The 17,037-nt window shown below is 38.3% G+C and overlaps 1 protein-coding gene across 2 annotated transcripts in view; it reads left to right on the forward strand.

The window, feature by feature from the left end:
* YES1 (YES proto-oncogene 1, Src family tyrosine kinase) overlaps positions 1-17,037 on the forward strand; it is an 80,554-nt gene that overhangs the window by 40,610 nt on the left and 22,907 nt on the right. For both annotated transcript variants that reach the window (XM_082640855.1, XM_082640856.1), the window contains exons 2-3: positions 11,179-11,451; positions 15,250-15,349. In XM_082640855.1, the coding sequence (XP_082496981.1) occupies positions 11,187-11,451; positions 15,250-15,349 (365 nt within the window). In that variant the 5' untranslated portion in view covers positions 11,179-11,186. The remainder of the gene's footprint in view (positions 1-11,178; positions 11,452-15,249; positions 15,350-17,037) is intronic.

Consider the following 17,037-nt stretch of genomic DNA (forward strand, 5'->3'; position numbering starts at 1 on the left):
GTAAAGTCAGGCAAAGAGCAGTTTGTTGTTGTGAGCTGGTGGCCCTTTGAGATCATAGAGGGTTGGGAGGCATTTGAGGTTTTACCAACTGGAGGAGAAAAAGTCCTTGTTGATTACTCTGGACTTCTAAGAGAAACCTTGAAAGGGCTGTGGTGCTAGACTAGATTAATAAAGGAATATTATGAACAACTTTATGCTAATATAAATTTAATAACTTGGGTGAATTGGATAAATCTTGAAAAAGTTACCAAAGTAACACAAGAAAAATCAAATATGAGTAGCCCTGTATGTTAAAGATATTAAATTTGTAATTGAAAACTCAAGGCCCAGATGGCTTCACTGGTGAATTCTTTTGAATATTTTAGAAGTAATACTAATTTTAACTCTTTAAAATAATAGAGGAGGAAGGGAACATTTCCCAGCTTATTTCATGAGGCCAAAATTACCCTGATACCAAACACAGACAAATTAGAAGAGAACTAAAGAGCAATATCTCTTTGACTATAGACATAAAAATGTTGAACAAAATATTAGCTTTTAGGAATATATTAAAAGGGTAATATATGATAACCAAGTGTGTTTTATTCCAAGAATGTAGAGGTGCCAAGGTGGGGTTAACACTCAAAAATCAATTCGTTTAATCCACCATATCAGTTGAGTAAAGGAGAAAACCCATGTTATCATCTGAGTAGATACATAAAAATATCTGACAAAATTTAACACCCATTCATGACAAAAACTCTCAGCAAACACAGAATTAGAAGAGAATGTCCCTCAGCCTAATGAAGGTCAGCTACAGTCTTACAGCTAATATACTTTTTTTTTTTTTTTGCTGTACACGGGCCTGTCACTGTTGTGGCCACTCCCGTTGCAGAGCACAGGCTCCGGACGCGCAGGCTCAGCGGCCATGGCTCACGGACCCAGCCGCTCCGCGGCATGTGGGATCCTCCCGGACCGGGGCACGAACCCATGTCCCCTGCATCGGCAGGCGGACTCTCAACCACTGCGCCACCAGGGAAGCCCCATAGCTAATATACTTAATGGTGATAGACTAAATGCTTTTCCCTTAAGATCAGGAACGAGGCAAAGATGTTCTCTCTCCTCACTTCTATTCAGCATGTACTAGAGGTGCTAAAGGAGAGAAAAAGTGTTTATTTGTACACATGACCTTGAATATAGAAAATCCTATGGAACTAAAAAAAAAGCTATTAGAACTAAGATGTGAACTTATTAGGGTCACAGGATATGAGGTCAATATGTAAGTACCAAGTATATATATTATTAATATATTAATATATGTTTATATAAGTGATGAACCATTGGAAATAGAAATAAAGTAATGCCATTTATAGTAATAACAAAAACCATGAAATGCCTAGAGATAAGTTTAACAAAAATTGAACAAGACCTATCTATACACAGAAAATTGCAAAACATTGCTGAGAGAAATTTTTAAAGTTCTAAATAAATGGAGTACTGTATTCTTGGATCAGGAGATCAATATTTTCAAGATGTCGGTTCTCCCCAAATTGATCTGTAGATTCAATATCATCCCAGTCAACATTCCAGCAGGCATTTTTCTAGAGATTGACAAGCTGACTTTACAGTTTGTATGGAAATGAAAGACCCTAGTGCACAGGCAAACTGCAACTTTCAGGCCAAATCTGACCCACTGTTTGTTTTTGGAAATAGTTTTATTACAACATTGCCACACTTAGCACTTATGTATTGTCTATGCACTAACATACTTTTGCACTGACATGGTGGAGTCAGGTAGTTGTGACAGAGACCATTTGGTTTGCAAAGTTTAAAATGTCTATTCTTTGACCCCTTCCAGAAAAAGTTTGTTGACCCCCTTCCATAGAGTATCCAAAACAATTTTGGAGAAGATAAAAAAACACTGGAGGACTTATTTTATCTAATTTCAAGACTTACTGTAAAGCTATAGTGATGAAGACAGTGTGATAATTGACATAAGCATAGACATATAATATAAAACAGTGGAACTAATAGTATAGAAACAGACCCTTGCATTTATGATTAATTGATTTTTTTTTTTTTGCTGTATGCGGGCCTCTCACTGCCGGGGCTTCTCCCACTGCGGAGCACAGGCTCCAGACGTGCAGGCTCAGCGGCCATGGCTCACGGGCCCAGCCGCTCCGCAGCATGTGGGATTCTTCCGGACCGGGGCACGAACCTGTGTCTCCCGCATCGGCGGGTGGACTCTCAACCACTGCGCCACCAGGGAAGCCCTATGATTAATTGATTTTTGACAAAGGTATCAAGATAATTCAATGGGAAATGGATAGTCTTTTCAACAAATGGCAGTTGAAGAATTGTATATCCAGTTTAAAAATATGGGATCGTAGACTTCACAACATATACAAAAATCCACTTAAAATGGCTCAGTAGGCCTGATATAAAGAGCTAAAACTTCTGGTGAAAACAGGAGAAATTCTTCTGGTGAAGAATTCTCAATTAGGACACAGCACAAACCATAAAATTAAAACTTCTTAATTGAGCATCAAAATTAAAAATCATGTTCAAGGATACTGTTATAAAAATGCAAAGGCAACCTATAGGTTGGGAAAAAATATTATATTTGACAAAGAACTTGATTCTAGAATATTAAATAATATAATAAGTAGTATTATATTAGTAAATATTCTTGTTTCCAGAATATATTAGAAAGAAGACAACCCAATTAAAAAATTGAGTTGAACAGATACTTCACCAAAGTAGATATGAGTAGCAAATAAGCACATGAAAAGATGCTTAATATCAGGTACTTAGTCATTAGGAAAATATAAATTAAAACCTTAACAATAGCACTACACACCTAAAAAAATCAACTGACAATAACAAGTGTTGATGAGGATGTAGAGCAACTGGAATTCTCATTTTGATGGTGAGAATGCAGAATGTTAAAGCTGCTTTGGGAAAGTGTTTGCAGTTTTTTATAAAGTTATACTTCCCATACAGCCCAGCAGTTTCCCTCCTAAGTATTTACTCAAATGAAATGAAAACTTGTGTTCACAGAAAAGCCTATGTGTATGTGGTCATAGTGGCTCTATTTGTGATTTTCAAAAACTGGGAACAACCCAGATCAACTGGGGAATGAATAAACTGTGGTATATGCATACCACTCAGCAATAAAAAGGAATGAACTAAAAAAAGGGGGTGGGGGAGGGGAATGAACTGATACCTGCAAAAACATGGGTGGATCTCAGATGCATTATGCTAACTGAAAAAAGCCAGAATCAAAAAGCTACATGCTCTGTGGTATCTGGAAAAGGTGAAACTGTAAGAACAGAAAACAGATTAATGGTTGCCTGGGGTTGGAGGGAGAGGTTGACTACAAAAAGTGCCTGGAGGTGTCATGGGATGGGGGTGGGGATGGAACTGTTCTTTATCTTCATTGAGGTGGCAGTTGCACGACTGTATGCATGTGTCAAAACTTGCAGACGTGTATACTAACATGAGTGGATTTTACACATTTATGCCTTAATTTTTAAAGATAGGGTTTTAAAAGTGAGAAACTGACCTATTGATGTAGTAAGATATGAAAGGATCATCATTGCATCTTAGTAACCATGCAGTCTTAGATTGCCATTGGATCTAATCTGAGTGTAGAAATAATACTGGATTTTAGAGGGCAGGCTTGAGATTGAAATGCTCTTGATAGCATTGGCAAATTGAATGGTGGTAAAGGTGTTTGGCAGTTACCTAAGTCCTGACCATTGTTTATATCAGTGAACTAAAATCAGTGGTAAATCAACAGTTCTAATGATTTTGGTAATGCTCATGTTGTAAATGTGTGTAACATCAATTCAGCCATATGCATTTTATATTGTCAGCTACCTTTGATATCAGTAGATTTCAATTGTCAAAGCTTTTTAGATAGAATAAAAAGTCAAAGAGCTGTGTAGACTATTTGGATCATATCCAAACCCAAGTAAACATGTGATGGGTTTCTGAGAGGGCAAAGAAAGACTTAGAAGTGTTGTTGAGAATGTGGAGAATGAATTCACATTCACTGCTGGTGGTGATGCAAAATGGTACAGTCACTATGGAAACCAGTTTAGCAGCTTATTACAGTAACTTAACTTTATATGACCAAGCAATTCCATTCCTTAGGTATTTATGGGGAGAGGGGGGAGAGGCACATATCTACCCACCCGAAGACTTGTATGGGGATGTTTGTAGCTGTTTTATTTATAATAGCCTCAAACTGGAACAACAAGTGAATGGAAAAACAATTATGGTATATGATAGGGTTTAGTTAGCAATAAAAATTAATGAACTATCTATATATGCAACAATATGGAAGTATCTCAGGTACACAATGCCTAATTTAAAAAAAAAATGCCAGACACAAAAAAGACTATAGTATTATTCTATTTATATGAAACTGTAGAAAAGATAAATCTATAGTTAGAGAAAACAAATCAGTGATTGCTTAGGGCTGGGGTTGGGGATTTTCCCTATTGGGAAAAGGGTACAACAGAATCTTCTGGGGGTGATTGGAATCTTCTATATTGTATTGGTTGCACAGTTACAGACATTTGCCGAAACTCATTGAACTGTACACTTTAAATGGGTGCATTTTATTGTATGTAAATTACACCTCAAAGTTGTTTTTTTTTTTCTTTTTTTGGCTGCGTTGGGTCTTCGTTGCTGCATGCAGGCTTTCTCTAGTTACAGTGCACGTGCTTCTCATTGCGGTGGCTTCTCTTGTTGCCGAGCATGGGCTCCAGGCGTGCGGGCTTCAGTAGTTGTGGCTCGCAGGCTCTAGAGCGCAGGCTCGGTAGTTGTGGCGCACGAGCTTAGTTGCCTCACACATGCAGGATCTTCCTGGGCCAGGGATCGAACCTGTGTCCTCTGTATTGGCAGGCAGATTCTTAACCACTGCGCCACCAGGGAAGTCCCGAAGCTAATTTTTTTAAAAAAAAGAACATTTTAGGAAAGAATATCTGATAGTGTCTAAGGGAAGAAATTTCTGTAATCTAAATTTTAAATTCATATTTCTCAGAAAATCTTAAAGTAACAGTAATATTCAAATTGAGGTAAAGCCTTGTTTTTCAGCAACTTATTCATGCATCTTATACTCAAGCAAATATCTATATGAAATCATTTGCTTAAAAATTAAATTTTACTTTTATAGACTGTAAATTTTACAGTCTTTAAGGATAGCTCAGATTTATGTAAATACTTGGAGAGAAGATCTATTTTTGTTAAGGTATTGAATCTTGATATGTTGAAAGGGATTTAATATATTAACCATTGTCATGTGATTTGAATAGTTTATTATTTAAGATCCTTTCAGCTTCAAGTAACTGAAAACCAAACAAAAAATTGACTTTTAGAGTAGATATTTATCTCACATAGTAAGATTTCTGGAGCTAAATTGTGTTCTCGGGTTATTGTAGGGTTATATAGTTCAGTAACTGAGCAGCAGCATCAGGGACCCAAGTTCCTTTCATCTTTCTGCCCTCCCCTTTTCAGTATGTTTGTGTCCTCCTTTCACATGGGTGCTTTGTAGTCTCAGATTTAGGCATCAACACAATAACATCTAGGGAGTGAAAATGGACTACTTCTGTCTTGTATTCCTTTTTACAAGTGAGGAAAAACTTCCTAGAAGCCCATACTCATGGCTTACACAGTTAATGGCAAAGGGATAGGACCAAGAGTGGCTTAAATCAGTCATTATTTATTACCTGGGGCTGGACAAATGAAGGAAGGTGAACAAAATCAGGGTTCTTTTATCAAAGCAGGATGGCTGTTGAGTAACCAAGTGTCTGCCGAATTAGATTACGCCAAGACTGCGAAGGAAAGGATCTGTGAAGTAGACAAAGAAATCATAGAAAATGTTTTGATACAAAGTATATGTTCCCAGCTTAGGAAGATGTTGCATTCCAGAAGTCACCATATTTTCATGGCCTAGTCATTACTTTATTATTCAACTTAACTGTGCTCTTTTACCTTCATGATGCTGAGAAATGCTCTTGTGAAAGTCATCAGTGAGCTCCTAATTACTAGTCAGCTGGCCTTTTAAAATCAGTTTAAATGCCACTTGATTTCATGTTGGTCTTTACCATTATTAGTCATTTTCTTCTTGAAAGTCTATTTCTCTATTCCCACTGTATTATTCTACTTGTTAAAAATGTATTAAATACTCCAAACTAACAAAAAGAATTATGTCTATTACCTACGTTTAACACATTAACATTTTTCTCTATTTGCTTCATTTATCTTTTAAGAAAAAAAAAAAAGTGCCACAGATACAGTTGAAAATCTTCCCCAACCCTTTCCACTATCTTGAAGTTAATGATTATCCTTTCCAATTGTGTTTTTGTATTTATGAAAGCACTCCCAACTCTTAATTGCTGCTTCCTAATTTCCTTGCCCGTCTATCCCTTATCTGTAGGTGTCCTGCAACACTGTATTAATTTTCCACACCCCTCCAAATCCGTGCCTTGGGTGAGTTTTATTATCTCCAAAAAGTGTGGTTACACTGTGAAAAGATTTTTAACTTTTCTCTGGTTTCTACCTCTTTCAGAGCTTTACACTTACTGTCATTCCCCACTAGACTTCTCAACATCATGCCCCACAGACCCCTGAAACTAACATCTGAAACTGAACTGGTTGGTCCAGAAAAACCTGTTTCTCTTTTCTCTACCTCATGGTGTTACTTCCCACTCAGTTCAAACTAGAAGCTTTGGCATCATCCAGCCCCTAGCACGCACACAGTAACTACTTTTAAAGTGTTTGGTGAATTGTAGGGACTGAGTAAATGACTCCTTTTTCATGTCTCCTCCACCCATACCCAGCCGATCCCCTAGAGTTGATTATTTTACTTGGTGTGTACCTCTCATTTCCCCTCATCTTTGGCCCCAGTATTCCTGCTTTTGTCCTGCCTCACGTGGGTCATGGCAGTAGTTTTGTAACTTGACTAACTTCCGCCATTCTTCCTTTCTTTCCACTCTATAATTTGTCCTTTTACCACAGTTATTCTAAAACACATATTTTCTGCTATTCACCTTTTTAAGAATCTTAACTTTCCAATGCTCCCTGGATAAATCTAAAAGTTATTGCTTAGCAAATAATCCTCTTTGTGTGTAAATTCTCCTCTAACACTATCCATCCGTCCCACCATTCTCAAAAACACCCCCTTATACTCCTGCCACAGGGTTTTCTGTTCCCCAAATACACCATGCTTTTCCAAACATCTGAACCATTCTTCCCACTTCATTCTTCCTGGAATATCCTAGTTCTTCTTCCCTAAATCTCCAACTCTTCAAGACCTAGCTCAGATGACATTGTCTGCAAAATTTTCTCTCCCAAGCACTCAAGGCAGAGCTCATAACTTCTGTTGTATTCCCATGATGTTCTGTACGTACCTCTGCTCTAGTTTTTTTTTCACTCTGGCATTTTTCAAATTTTACAATACTGTATTTTTTTCCTTCACTTATTTGTGACCTTTTTAAAGAAAAAGAACCATTCTTGCCATCCTTAGCTCCCTTTGTAGTGTCTAATAAATATATGTTGTTAATAAATATGTATCTGTAAGTTAGTAGCTTGGAACTTGAAAGAGGCTTTTCCCATGTAAATATTTTAAATAATGTTATGTTTCTAAGACAGTCCATTAAAATCTGTATAACTCATTGCACCTGAAGTTTACTTAAAAATGTAAATCGCATCCTACATTTATAATAATGTTTCTAGGGAATTCCCTGGCAGTCCAGTGGTTAGGACTTGGCACTCTCACTGCCAGGGGCCCGGGTTCAATCCCTGTTCGGGGAACTAAAATCCTACAAGCAATGCAGTGTGGCCAATATATATATATATATATATATATATATATTATATATATATATATATATACACACACACTTATATACATATATATATATATTAATATTTCTAAAGGAGATGGGCAGCAGTGATGGCTCCTGTGTATTGACACTGGGTGCTATTGGAACTGGACTGAAAATGATGTTCTGTCCTGGAGCTATTGAAAAGAATAAGTGGGTAGATGTGAGAAGCTGGACCAAAGACTCTAAGAAAAAGAGACTGGAGGACAGTAGTAATGAAAAACTGGTAGAGTGAGGGAAAAAAGATATGACTTTTGAAGGAAGAGGAGTTAAGTTAGGAGTGATTTCTTACGGGGAGAAAAGACCTTAGCAAAGATCCTGAGTGAAGAAAAAGGTGAAAATGAGGAATTAAGGAAGCTGGAAATAGAAATGAGGGTGGGTAAATAGTTATGGTAACCTCGGTTATGAATTGATATATTTCAGTTGGTCTGTTATCAAATTTAAAATGTTAGCACCGTTACTGGCTTTCATAATTTTTTCTCTGTAATACAACTACTGTTCTTTCAAAGTCTATGTAATTGTTAAATATTTTTTTAATATTTAGGCTTTGGATATAGGTAATAGTGAAAGTCTTGTATAGACTTTAAAATATTTTTGCAATTTAACATATTTTGTGGGTATATATTGATTGTTGATTAAAATTCACCCTTCAGCCTTGACTGTTGAGCCAAAATTTGCCAATCTCATAAGCAAAAAGGATACCTTTAAAAGTTTGCATTGATTGATTGATTGATTGATTGTCGTGCCACACGGCTTTGGGGATTTTAGTTCCCTGACCAGGGATCAAATCCAGGCCCTCAGCAGTGAGAGTGCGGAGTCCTAACCACTGGACCCCCAGGGAATTCCCTAAAAATTTGCATTTATTAGAAGACTGGGATGGTTGGACATATCTTCATATGCTAATTGGTCTTTCATATTTCCTTTGTGAATTGCCTGTTGATAGGCTTTCCTATTTTTCTAAGGGGCTTATATATATATATTTTTTAATGTGTAAGAGTTGTCTGTATTAAGAATGTCAACCAGTTTTCATATGAGTACATTTATGTGTTGAGAGAACAAGTAAGAGCATGAGCAAGTGCAAAGATATTCTCCCTACTTCTCATGTCTTTAGTTTCACTTAAGAGTTTCTGTGTCCACATCTGCCCCCCCCCCAACTTAATTATGTATCTCTCAGTCTTTTCCTTTAAGGTTTCTACTTTTACGCTTTAAAGGCTTTTCCAACTGCTAGGTTATGAAACAGCTTACCTTTAGTTTTTTCTAACACATTTAGAAGACTGCCTTTTATATATTTAGTTTATTATTCTCTCATAGTGTTTTCAGTAGATATTTAAGTTTCCAGTCCCAGTCATGTTCCAATCCTGTGCTTTATTGTCACGTCTTCAGAATATACCTGTTTTAAGATAGATGTGAAAACCTTCCAACTTTGAGTTTCTGAGACTGTTTCTCTTTTAATATTTATAGCTACATTTTATATCAATATTATGTAGTTGAGTCTGTAAAAATGTTCAGTCTTTCAGAATTGATGAAGCAGTCATCTTATCACTCACTTCCTTCCTTTTTTGAATGCTGTAAAAGAAGGGAAATAGTGTAAAAAGTAAGTGAATTAGGGGAATTCCCTGGCAGTTCAGTGGTTAGGACTCTGCACTTCCACTGAAGGGGGTGCGGGTTCAGTCCCTGGTTGGGAAACTTTAAGATCCCGCATGCCGCGCATCACAGCCAGGGGGGAAAAAAGTGAATTAATGAAATCACCATTAGTTCTTCTGCAGGAAGTGAATGGAATAATGCAGATTTTGTATTTTCAGTAAACATACTATATGCAAGTCATGTTGGTAGGCTGTACAGTATATAAGAGGTGAGAAACTCTTGCCTTTTAAGAAGTGTGTTGCCAGTGACTTGAGGGTAGTCTGGGAATTAGCAAAAAACAAGATGCAAGTGAGAGTCTCGTACAAAAATCTCTCCAGGGCTTCCCTGGTGGCGCAGTGGTTGAGAGTCCGCCTGTCGATGCAGGGGACACAGGTTCCTGCCCCATTCCGGGAAGATCCCACATGCCGCGGAGCCTGCGCGTTCGGAGCCTGTGCTCCGCAACGGGAGAGGCCACAACAGTGAGAGGCCCGCGTACCGCAAAAAAAAAAAAAAAATCTCTCCAAAAGTACATTAGAAGTTTTAAGGAAGAAGGTATTTTACCAGTTATGGAGACAGCCTGAATGGTAAAGTAACATTTGTAATGACCCTCAGTGAATGGATAAATTCACTAGCAGGTAGAGATGTGAGGAGAGTATTAACTGACAGAGGCACTTTTAGGAGGGAAAACACAAAAATGGGAAAGCACAGGGCATATGTATTGGAGAAACAGGAATTTATTTTTTCTCCATGTGTGCATAAGATAAGTGAGGAAATGATAAAGTGGGAAAGATAAATTGAAGTCCAATTTGGCAAGCATTGGGAGTGTGTCCATTGGTAGGGAAGGGAAAAGATATAGAGATGCATTGTCCCGTGTAGTAGCCACTAGCCACATACAGCTGTTGAGCACTTAAAATGTGCTTGAGATGTACTGTAAGTTTAAAATGCACACCAGATTTCTAAGATTTATTTAGTACAAGAGAATATAAAACATCTCATTAAAATTTTTCATATTGATGACGTTAAAATAATTATATTTTAGATTTATTGAGTCAAATCAAATATATTATTAAAATTAATTTTACCTGTTTTTATTTTTTTAATGTATTTACTAGAAAATTTAGAATTATATGCATGGCTCAGATTATATTTCTGTTACACAGTGCTGGTATAGGTAGAAGGAAAACAACCAGAATTTGCTAGTACCCACTACGTAGAACCAGAGATTGTCTAGAAGTTGTGAGAAATTTAATCCTTAGAGAAAACCTTATGAAGTAGGTGATATTATTGTTCTCCTTTTTCAAGTAACTGAGGTGCAGAGAAGTTAAGCAACATACCTGCAGTCACTGCACTAGGAAGTAGGAAGCTAGGATTCAAACTCTGGCCTCTGGCATCAGAGCCCATGGTTTTCCCAATACACTGTGGCATGTTGTCATTGAACCATTAAAGGAGATTGAGCTGGAGAATGACATGATTGGAATGATACGTTAGCAGAATTGTAATAAAGATAAATGAGGTGGCGAGACTTTATTTGCAGCTGTCTAGGTTCTTTTTGGTTTGTTTCGTTATTGTTAACTTATTTGCAGGGGGAAAATGCCTCATTTAAAGTCACCTATTGCATTGCACCTTTTGAAGTATACTTTATGTTAACTGCTTCTCAAAATTTGCCTTATCACCTTTGTAGATTTGATAATGGGCTGCATTAAAAGTAAAGAGAACAAAAGTCCAGCCATTAAATACAGACCAGAAAACACTCCAGAACCGGTCAGTACAAGTGTCAGCCATTATGGAGCGGAGCACACTGCGTTGGCACCAACGTGCTCCACAAAGAGCACATCCGGTAACTTCAGCAACCTTTCCATGACACCATTCGGAGGATCCTCAGGGGTGACACCTTTCGGAGGAGCATCTTCCTCATTTTCAGGGGTGCCAAGTTCCTATCCTGCTGGTTTAACAGGTGTGATTTAAATGGACAATCCTGTTGTTGGTTTGAGAATGTGACCTTGGGCAGTACATAAAGTTTGCCTGCTGTAAGAGAACTAACTTACTGGGGGACTATTAAAAAAGTTTATGTAAGAATTAAAGTCTCCAACATAAATTCGAGTCTTATTGTGTACATGGATATTATTCTGGGAAATTTGGTAGTAATCTGATGGTGATTATGTACTGGGTTATATAAGTATTTCACTAATTCATTTTTCAAATAATTAGTGAGTGCTGACTGGCAGGCACTGGAAATATAAAGATTAAAAACGTATACCCCAAAGGGAACCCTCCTGCACTGTTGGTGGGAATGTAAATTGATACAGCCACTATGGAGAACAGTATGGAAGGTCCTTAAAAAGCTAAAAATAGAATTACCATATGACCCAGCAATCCCACTGCTGGGCATATACTCTGAGAAAACCATAATTCAAAAAGAGTCATGTACCACAGTGTTCATTGCAGCTCTATTTACAATAGCCAGGACACGGAAGCAGCCTAAGTGTCCATCGACAGATGACTGGATAAAGAAGATGTGGCACATATATACAATGGAATATTACTCAGCCATAAAAAGAAATGAAATTGAGTTATTTGTAGTGAGGGGGATGGACCTAGGTTCTGTCATATGCAGTGAAGTAAGTCAGAAGGAGAAAAATACTGTATGCTAACACATATATATGGAATCTTAAAAAAAAAATGGTACTGATGAACCTAGTTGCAGGGCAGGAGTAAAGACATAGACATAGAGAATGGACTTGGGGACTGGTGGGGGAGGGGGAAGCTGGGTCGAGGTGAGAGTAGCATGGACATATATACACTACCAAATGTAAAATAGATAGCTAGTGGGAAGCAGCCTCATAGCACAGGGAGATCAGCTTGGTGCTTTGCGATGACCTAGAGGGGTGGGATAGGGAGGGTGGGAGGGAGGCTTAAGAGGGAGGGGATATGGGAATATATGTATATGTATAGCTGATTTACTTTGTTGTACAACAGAAACGAAGACAGTATTGTGAAGCAATTATACTCCAATAAAGATCTATTTTTAAAAAAAGTATACCCCTCCCTCCTGGGGACTTCCCTGGCAGTCCAGTGGGCACAGGTTCGATCCCTGGTTGGGGAACTAGGATCCCACATGCCGTGCAGCACGGCCAAAAAAGAACAACCCTGAAAAATGTATACCCCTCCCTCTAGAATATTACAACTTCTGAGGATTGTAAAGTGCTAACCATTATTAAAGTATTATAGTAGTTACTTGATAAATGTTAGGCAAATGGCAGTTTCGTGATGATAATACAGTTTTTCTATTAGATACTACTGACTAAAAAAAGAAAAATCCTGAGGCTCAGTGTTTAAATGATTTTTTTTTCAGAGTCACAGATAATAAGCAGGAGGGCACAGATTTAATGCCCTATTCTAGAACTTCATTTATTACCCTACAGTATCCTTTCAGAGAACAGCAAGAAGTGATGGCCAACAACCTTTCATGGAGGCAGAAATGCTCTAAAAACATAGTCAGAAACTTCAAAAAGAGAGATGGTTCTTTTGTGAAGGGTCCCCTGTCGGGATGCTTTTCCCTTGAGTAACAAAGCACAACTGGCTTTAAAAGTAGGGTGAGCTCCAGGATTCCTTGATCCAGCAGTTCCTTGATGTCATCAAGGACTCGAGTTTCTTTGGTGTCTCCCTTGCAGCCCTTGGAGTGTCCACTTTATCCTTAGGCTTGGCAAAACAGCTGCCAGCACCAAATTGAGCAACATGAGGGGACAAAAGAAGAATCTCTTCTACAAGCATGGACTATAAATGTGTCCCTTCACTCTGCTCACCTCCAAACCAAAAATAGTGACCAGAGAATGTCAATCACAAATTCTGTTAGACTCTTCATTTGAGAAGTTATGGACTTCAAAGAGTCAATTATAGTCTTAATTCCAGCCCCCTGACTCTAAATACTTCAGTAATAGTTGGTCATGATGGTATTTCTCAGTCACCAGTAAAAGTTTATTTTCAGGATTATATGTTCTGGAAAGATAGTAATCCAAAATGATTAAATGTTGAGAAGACATACTTGAGTTACCTAAAGCAGTTTAGGAAATAGTCCATTCATGGGTATTAGTTTATTGATGAGCGTCTGTGTGCCAGGTATAGTGAGTTGTAAGCAAGGGAAACAAGATTTCTGCCCTAATGGAGTTTACATTATAATGAGGGTTGGATAATAATTACAGAAACAACTAAACAGGAGGATTAATGGTTCATAAATACTGTGAAGGAACTAACTAGAATGATTTTATTGAAAATTTTATTTTCAATATTTTCAAATTTTATGATTTTATTGAAGTTATTGAAGAGATTTCAGTAAAGAATGTGCACGATTGAACTCCCTTTCTAAAAACTTCCCTCTGGCAGCTTCGTGAAGGGTGGATGTAGGGAACCAGATATAGAAGTGAGTTAAGCTATTACTTTCCCAGTAAGAGATAACAGGGACGTGGATTAGGGTGGAAGAGCTGGAAATGAAAAGGAATTAGATAAGGTACTTTAGAGGTAGAACTGACAGTGCTGGTAATGGACTTGGCTTGAATACCTGACCGGTAGTGTTCGCTGAGGTAGGGAAGACTTCAGTAATACTTCAGGTCAGAGGGAAAAAGTCAACACCTTTGTGTTTTCTTTTTTTTTTTTTTTTTTTTGGCGGTACGAGGGCCTCTCACTGTTGTGGCTTCTCCCGTTGCGGAGCACAGGCTCCGGACGCGCAGGCTCAGCGGCCATGGCTCACGTGCCCAGCCGCTCCGTGGCTTGTGGGATCTTCCCGGACCCAGGCACGAACCCGTGTCCCCTGCATCAGCAGGCGGACTCTCAACCACTGCGCCACCAGGGAAGCCCAACACCTTTGTTTTGTACCTAAAAAATTTTAAATGCTTGATAGACATTTGAGATGTCAAATAGGTAGTTAATATATGACCGGGCCTCAGGGGAGAAGCCAGATAAATGAGATTCTGTTCTTTTGCTTGCAGATAATAGTTTGGCTATTTAAGTTGCTTATGTCTTAAGCAACTACATACAGTGCTTTATATGACAAAATTATTTTTGGAATTTATAATCCATATCAGCCATACCATTTAATTTCTAAGAAAAACATGCTGTTTTTATCTTTGTATTAAATATAATAAATAATCTTAATAAAACCCTAGTTATTACTGTTAGTCTTTTTTTTAATTAATTTTTATTGGAGTATAGTTGATTTACAATGTTGTGTTCTGCTGTACAGCAAAGTGAATCAGTTATACATATACATATATCCACTCTTTTTTAAAATTCTGTTCCCATATGGGTCATTACAGAGTATTGAGTAGAGTTCCCTGTGCTATACAGTGAATGATTAGTCTTAAGGATGGGAATGTTCACTTATTGTTTTTAAGAAATTGAGATGATCAATGCTAGTTTATAATACTCGTTAATGCTTTTTCTGCCAAGGAATTGATTTGAACTTTGTCTTTTCAAGCTAGAGATGTTGCAGCTATGAATCAAGATTAAAAATGTCTCTCTGGGTCTATAGAATTTTAGAATTTGTAGAGTACAGTAGTCTCATGGAAGGCCTTAAGATAGCATCTTAATAACTTGAAAACTTCAGCGAATTAAATCTCCAACTTTTAAAAATAGATTCTGGAGACCAGGAGAAAAGAACTGTGCTTAAGCTTTTTTTGTTGGTGTTGGCAATGTTTTTAAATTTCTCTGTTGTTAATTTGTCTATATAATTTACCTTGGTCTTTTTTTCCCCCAATAGGTGGTGTTACTGTATTTGTGGCCTTATATGATTATGAAGCTAGAACTACAGAAGACCTTTCATTTAAGAAGGGTGAAAGATTTCAAATAATTAACAATACGTAAGTGTTATGAACATTTTACGGGGGAGAAATACCAACTGCAGCCTACTTTACACTGAAACCACTGAGCTGGTTGATGATTCAGAGACGGGAGTAGTGGGGCGTGGGTCTCTGCCCACTGGATTGGATGATACATTTGGTTTCTTTAGACATACGGCATAATACTACTGCCGGAGCCAGCAGTTATGGTTTCTACAAATTGTGTTGCTGTGGTTCTGCCATAAACAGTAGAGATTTAAGAGTGAGGATTGAGGGAGTATATGTAAGTAAGTACCTTACTTAAAAAAACCTTTATAAAGATATTTCTATGATCCCATTTATCTAAGTACTAGATGATTTAAAGATCTTAATCTCCTTCTCTTAAAAAAACAAACTAAAAAGGCTAAGGACCTCCTGCAGTCCCAAACTGACCATGTTACGTTGCTGTTTCCTTATGTGACTCTCAGACTTGTTGTCATTTAGTGGGCCACCGTAGAAAATTCAGTGCTTGTTACGGAAAATAGATCCCATAATTTCATTAGCAGGCACAGCGACCACTTTGTAACTTCTCAGAATAGACATTTATGGTCTCTTTGCATCCAGTCATGTTTCCTTCCATCCTTGTTCCCACTTGCTACCAATTATTTTTTGAGAACATGAAATGTGATTCTGTCTCTCGGCTTTAAAATCCTTCAGTAGCGGGGCCTCCCTGGTGGCGCAGTGGTTGAGAGTCTGCCTGCCGGTGCAGGGGATGCCGGTTCGTGCCCAGTTCCAGGAGGATCCCACATGCTGTGGAGCAGCTGGGCCCATGAGCCGTGGCCGCTGGGCCTGCGTGTCCGGAGCCTGTGCTCCGCAACGGGAGAGGCCACAACAGTGAGAGGCCCAAGTACCGCAAAAAAAAAAAAAAAAAAAAAAAAAAAAAAAAAAAATCCTTCAGTAGCTACTGGCTGCTGTCAAGATAAAAGAGCAATAAGAGCAGGCATCATTCATTGAGCTGCTTCCCCTTCCTCACTCCACTGCCCAGCCAGACTGAATTACTTATTTATGATTCTGAATACACTGGGGGTTCTCCCCTTCTCTGTGCTTTCACACATGCGATTTCTTTTTTCTGGAATGTAACTTCTTGTCCCTCCACTTTTCTTCCTTCTTCTGGCCAACCCTGTGCATCCGTCAAAGTGTATAATCCTGTGTCCTTTCTCAAGGAAGCCTTTCTTGATATTCTTTCTACCTTTCCTGCCTGGCCGAGTCCCCACCTCCTGCTGGATTTGGTGTCTCTTTTACATGTTTACATAGCAACCTGTGCAAACCTCAATTATAGCTGCCATCACAGTTTTGAATTAAAATTTATCACTTGCCTATCATCCTTTTAGACCAGTGGTTCTCAGCATGGGGGCAGAATCACCCAGGGGACATTTGACCATGTCTGGAGACATTTTTGTTTGTTACATCCATGGTGCTACAACTGGCATCTAATGGGTGGAGGCCAGGGATGCCGCTCAGCATCCTGCAGTGCACAGGACAGCCCCCCACCACAAAGCATTGTCCAGCCCAAAGTGTCAGTAGTGCCGAGATTGAGAAATCCTGCTCTAGATGGAGTTACTTGAAGATAAGGACTTTTTACCTGTTTCTAGCACACTCTCTTGTAAGGTCTGTTACTTAAAGATATTCAGTGAATGTTTGAATGAATCAGTGGATGATTATCAGGATCA

The sequence above is a fragment of the Mesoplodon mirus genome, assembly GCF_964341445.2.
Source record: "Mesoplodon mirus genome assembly, chromosome: 13".
Classification (NCBI taxonomy): domain Eukaryota; kingdom Metazoa; phylum Chordata; class Mammalia; order Artiodactyla; family Ziphiidae; genus Mesoplodon; species Mesoplodon mirus.